Source organism: Camelus dromedarius, chromosome 36 (genome assembly GCF_036321535.1).
Source record: "Camelus dromedarius isolate mCamDro1 chromosome 36, mCamDro1.pat, whole genome shotgun sequence".
Classification (NCBI taxonomy): domain Eukaryota; kingdom Metazoa; phylum Chordata; class Mammalia; order Artiodactyla; family Camelidae; genus Camelus; species Camelus dromedarius.
In genome coordinates, this window is record NC_087471.1 from 2,776,094 (window position 1) to 2,782,093 (window position 6,000).

General features: G+C 40.5%; 1 protein-coding gene across 1 annotated transcript in view; it reads left to right on the top strand.

Annotated features, from left to right (window-relative positions):
- Nucleotides 1–4,307, top strand: part of LOC116149902 (serine/threonine-protein kinase MRCK alpha-like) — a 38,218-nt gene extending 33,911 nt beyond the window's left edge. The window contains exons 15-17 of the mRNA XM_064482542.1: nucleotides 1,182–1,279; nucleotides 2,743–2,827; nucleotides 4,177–4,307. Coding sequence (XP_064338612.1) covers nucleotides 1,182–1,279; nucleotides 2,743–2,827; nucleotides 4,177–4,307 — 314 coding nt within the window. The remainder of the gene's footprint in view (nucleotides 1–1,181; nucleotides 1,280–2,742; nucleotides 2,828–4,176) is intronic.
- The last annotated feature ends 1,693 nt before the right edge of the window (nucleotides 4,308–6,000 follow it).

Sequence of the window (6,000 nt, forward strand, 5' to 3'; positions counted from 1 at the left end):
ACACTTTCAAGAACTGGCTGCAGGAAAAAGGAGAGAGATGGCATCATGTGAGCGTAGGAAGGTTTGTTGGTTATACTGCTGTTATTTTAATGGGGAGACATATTCATGGTGAGGTGAGTGTTTAGGACTCATAAAGAGTTGTTATGAATAAAATAGAAAGGTCCAAAAAATGTCACTGGCTGGAAGTTTTCACTGTTTTGTTCATTAATTTCATTCTCCACACATGCTTTTTAAAAATTAAAAAAATTTTTTTAGAATGTTTTAATTTTATAATATACATAATATAATTTTAGAAGAGCCATCAGCAACAGCAGAAATTTCCCAATTGTGTTTTATAATTTCATGTCCACATTTTCATCCTTCTTTATTCTTTCTTTCTTTTTTTTTTTTTTGACACATACTTTTTAAATCTCATACCGTACTCTTCTTGTGAGCTGACCTGGTTTAGCTGCTACAGATTTTGAAATGATATGAAATGACTTAAAGCTGCTGTTAGATGAAGATGTTAGGGAGATTTTTGTAATTTGACCCATGTGCATCATTTATTTGCTGTTTTTATTAATGTCAGCCTTGTCTATTAAAAAAAAAGATTTTGAGGCAGCTACTCTATGATAATTAGAATATTATAATGAGAGTCTCTTCAATTTCCAACCTGATGGCTTTTTTTTTTTTTCAATGTATTTGGGCTTAGCAGATATAATTAATCACAAATACTGTATGATTTGATTTATAGAACATTTTTGAAATGACAACATTTTAGAAATGAGTACAAGTTATACTGATTCCCAGGGATTAAGGAGGGAGGGGGAGATAGAAAGGAGATAGATGGGATTAGGAATCCTTGAAACTATTCTGTATCTTGACTGTGGTGCTGGGTATAGGAACTTACACAGGTGATAACATCGCATAGACCTTCACACACACACACACACACACACACACACACACGTGCTAGTAAAACTGGGAAAATCTGCCTGAAGGTGAATAGATTAGCTCTGTCAATGTCAGCATGCTCGTTTTGCAAAACGTTACATTGGGGAAAACCAGGCAGAGTGAGCAAGAGATCCTTCTGTATTATTTCTTACAACTGCGTGCGAATCTATAATTATGCTAATAAAAATTCCAATTAAAAAATGAATCATGGAGCCCACGCTTGCTGTCGCTTCCTCCCCTTCTCCCAGGTTACAAGGCCCCGTATCTCTCAGTGTACAGTGAAAATGCGGTGGACGTCTTTGATGTGAACTCCACGGAGTGGATCCAGACCATCCCCCTCAAGAAGGTGATTTGACCTTGAGACCATATGACTGATGAATTACAGACGGAAAACGGAGGCAGGACTTCTCAATTGTGCATTTGCTGGGCTTGCTAATGTGTCCTTGGTCATTTGGAGGCTTAACTAAAAGTAAAACTAGCCAACCGAAATCAAATTGGTTAATTTTATTACTAGTACAAGAGCTATTTTGCAATATTTAGTTGCATTATTTAAAGTAGGATTGTCATGATATAAATAAATGTACTGTTTATACAGATAATATAAGGTGAATATTTACATCATACAATGTGGTTGTTACCTCCCACATTCAGTTTAGTTGCTTGTATGTATCACTAACTTTCACTTGGAATAACCTTGCATCCTGAGAAGGTAAATTTTACTGGCAAAAAAACCAGGAAAAGTATATTACACAAAGCTGTGTTTTAGGATCATCAGTCAGGATTTCACAGATTCACAATAAAATAAAAAACATTTCTATCTCTACCACAAATAATTTAAAATATAGATAAAAAATTAAAAGTAAAAAAACCCTGCTATTTTGTTAAGAGCGAACTGAAGTGGTTTAATGGAATTCATCAAACCACTGAAGATCTAAGAATAATTAAATTCTGGAACATGTGGCCTGTACACAGCATGACTCATCCAGAAGGAGCTGATGCAGGAGTAGGATGGACGAAATAGTCAAGTTATGTGTGAGATTTTGCTCCACTTTATTTTTTTTCCCCAGGGAGATACACACAAAGTTGACAGCGTTTTTACTTATTAATACTTGAGAGTCCACAGTGACTCAGGGGAGGAGAAATCGTACAGAGGGCCCACATGGAGTTTGTCTTCTGACGTTTGATGGAAGAGTTTTATTTGCATCAATATCTAGAAATGAGATCGGAATGTATTTCCTTTTCGTCGTATGTTACCTTGGTCAGGTTGGAGTGTCAGTATTATGCCGAGTTCACCATAAAAGGTTGGAGCCCCTCCTTTTAGGTGCCCTGGAAGATTCCGCTCCACTTTGAACCACACCAGCAGTGGGAAAAGCTTTTGTAAGGACTGCCCCACTGTATACACCATTAAAATACACATTTCCAGCATTCTGAATACGAATCAGTCACATTTGCTGTTTGATACAATGAATTCACAAGGCAGATGCATCTCAGGATAAACTTTTAATTACTAATAACTTTTAAAAAGTCATTTTGGAAATTAAATGTATTTCTATTCAAGTCAGTAATGTTCTAATTTCTTTAACCTAGGGTATTCAAATTTCTGAAACTTTATCAATGTGAGTTTTTAACACCATTTATTCCCTTTAAGTAATATTTTTCTGTGTTTCTTTTGAGACACCGTTATTTTGAGGGGGGCAGTTTAAATAGACTATCCTTCTACTTAATTTTTTATACATAAGCAAATAGTCTCACAGCTTAATTTTTCACAAGTTTGTGTTAAGATGGTAACCGTGTCTTTTGTTATTTTAGGTTCGACCCTTGAATAGTGAAGGATCCCTAAATATTTTACTTTTGGAGACAGTTAGATTAATATATTTCAGAAATAAGAAGACAGGTAAGAAACAATTTCTTTTTAGTAGACCTGTTGCTAAGAACCCACGCCTCTAGCTGACGGCCCCGGGCCGCAGAGCCAGCGAGGGGAGAGGGCCTGTCAGGGGCACCTGTGCCCTTCACCCCCAGACCCGGGATGTGCTCGTGATGAAGGGTGGCTCTCTTTCACCCCCGGATAACTTTGTAGATAAAAGCACTGACTTGTGGCACACTCCAGTTACTTTTTTTTTTTTTTAATTTGAGGTATAATCAGTTTATAATATTGTGTTACTTTCTGGTGTACAGCACAGTGATTCAGTTACACACATGTATGTTCCTTTTTATATTCTTTTTCATTATAGGTTATGACAAGGTATTGAATATAGTTCCCTGTGCTGTGCAGTAGGACCTTGCTGTTTATTCATTTCGTATATGGTAGTTAGTATCTGCAGATCTCAAACTCCCAATTTATCCCTCCATCCTCCCCTTTCCCCGCTAGTAACCAGAAGTGTGTTTTCTATGTCTGTGAGTCTGTTTCTGTTTTGTAAATAAGTTCATGTGTGTCCTGTGTCTAAATGTCCTCTTTTTATAAGGGCACAATCATATTAGCTTAGGGCCCATCCCATGACCTCATCTTAACTTGACCATCAGCAAAGGTCCTAATTCCAAACAAATTCACATTCACTTGCATGAGGGGAGGGGTTAGGACTTCAGAATCTTTGGGGAGGACACCATTTAACCCACCACAAGCTGTTTTATTTTCTTTCTGGAGTGTAAGACAGTTTTGCGGGTTTCTGAGTGGCAAGTCTGTTGGTTTCTAGACGTAAAGACCTAAAGCAGAGCTGGTCGTGGGCTTGTGGGTTCTAAAGACGATGGAAGGAGGCAGTGAGCAGAGTCTCTCACCTCCAGGAGAAATGCGTTGCTTGGTTACAATAATTGCAAAAAGTTTCATCTACACAATGATCGCCCTCTACACTTTACCCTGCCACGTAACAGACTATTTTGATATCCTTTAGTGACAAAAACCAGTAGGAGAAAAACGCAGCATAGAAATAAGAGGGCAAATCAAAGTGGAAAGAGACCAAGACGATTGTTCTCTCCTTCCAATGACATGATGTCGTCTTAGAGATAAATGTCACGCTAGATTTGTTTTTAAGGATGGCTTAAAATGAACGTGAAATTCTGTTCATGGACGCTCTGTTTATACTCCTGATACATTCGCCACAGTCATCCATCTCTAACTTCAAAAAACCAGAGTGGTGTGACATTTGTGCATTTGTGGGATTCATGTGAGAAAATGTGAGGTTAAGGGATGGGAGGCATCTTAACAGTTTAAAGGAGGCCGTTGTTTTGTCTGTTTTAAAATACGTGTAGATGGAGATGAGCTGGTGTTCCCCGGACCATCAGAGAATCCTCAGGAGCAGATGACCCGACACGTCAGCGGCAAGCGGCTTTCCTCCTCTAGGGTCCCCAGAGGGAAAGCGAAGCCGTCCTCGGGGCTGTGACTTCACCCCCTCGTGTGTGGGCCGGGGGGACCACTTGATGGCCCCGTGGTATCTGCTGTAATTTGGAAGAAAAGGAAAGAAATAAACCTATGGAGCTCGGGCAGAGACATCTGTTCGCAGCAGCGCCGTGTTTATTTTTCGGTGCGACTTTAAAGAAAACCTTTATGAATGGAAGTGGCGTGTGTTTCTTTGTGAAGGTGGAATGATTGAAATTCGGCGTGTCAGCCGCCGCCTAATGCAAACAGAGCGTCCGTCCCTCAGTCACTTTGCAAAGGAACGAACGGTCTTGCGCTGCACGTGGATTGGTTGCTCTCTGACCCTGAACGTGCCTTCCTTTGACTTGAAGAGAACCTTTGTTAATGAGCCATCACTCAGTGGTAATTTCTATAACTGAATAGGTAGAAAAATATGCTGACCTTCTTTGGATTACAAATAAAAACATTTTCAGAGTAATGCTGGATCTTCTAAAAGTTACACAAAAATATATATAATAGGACGAAGCTTCTCTGATGTCTGTGGCGGTTAACGGCCATGTGATTTCAACCAAAAACTTCAAGATATGTAATTTAAAAAAGTATCTGGGGAGCGTAGAATAACTGAATCGTCTCTCCAGCCACCACATTTGTACTTGGCCAGACCTGTCAGCTGCCCTTGAAAAAGTCACCAGCACCATTTTGTCTTCGTCTTTTAAAGTTAATTGCAGGGGCAGGTTTGCTGATTAATACTTCAAGTAATAATTTTTAAGGAAGTAGTACTTTCCAAAGTGGAGCTGAGGGTTTTCTCGTCTCAAACACGAGGATTCATGAAGTCTTCATCTAAATGGGTGTCTTCCATCCTTTCCCTCTTCCGTCGTCAGAGGAGAGGCAGAGCTGGGGTCGGCCGCCCCACCCGACGCGGGCCTGTTCTCACGTCGAAGGATGCAAACATGAACTCGTTCCCAGGCACGTGTTTGATGTTGAGGTGTTTCTGTGTGTGCAGTAACTCAGTCTGGTCGCTTCGGAACTTTTTTCTATGAACGATGCCTGGGGCTCAGTGGGGAGCTGAGCATCCACCCCAGCTGGGTGCCCACAGGTGGGACAGGTGGTGGAAAGAGTGCCCCTCCTCCATCGGGAAGGTGTCAGTAGAGCCAGGAGGGAGCTGGACATCTTGCCCACCCTTCAGCAGCATGGCAATGGGAGTCACCGTGCCAATTTTGCCCGGGTGGTGCCAGCAAGTCCTTGTAGGATGCTGAACATACACACCTGCCTGGCTCTCATGCTGTTCCTCAGTGTAGGGCCTGTCTGCTAAAATAGGACATTGAATAACATCCAGGGTCTCTAACACAACACCCCAAATGTCCGAGCCACAATGGAAAGCCACTAGTCACGCTGAAAACCAGGAGAGCCACAACTTGAATGAAAGAAGTCCATCCATCACCATACACCCCACGTGGCAAGGAATCAGATGTTGGAATTATCCGACCAAGATTTTAAAGCAGACATCATAAAAATACTTCAAGAAGCAATTATGGATTCTCTTGAAACACATTTAAAAAATAAAATATCAATTAAAAAAAAAACGCAAGTTGTAATAAAGACTCAAATGGAAATTGCAGAACATAAAAACGCAATAAAAACAAAGCAAACGCTCTCTGGATGGCCCCAGTAGTAGTGTGGAGGTGACAGAAGATGGAATTGGTTAATTTTAGGACAGA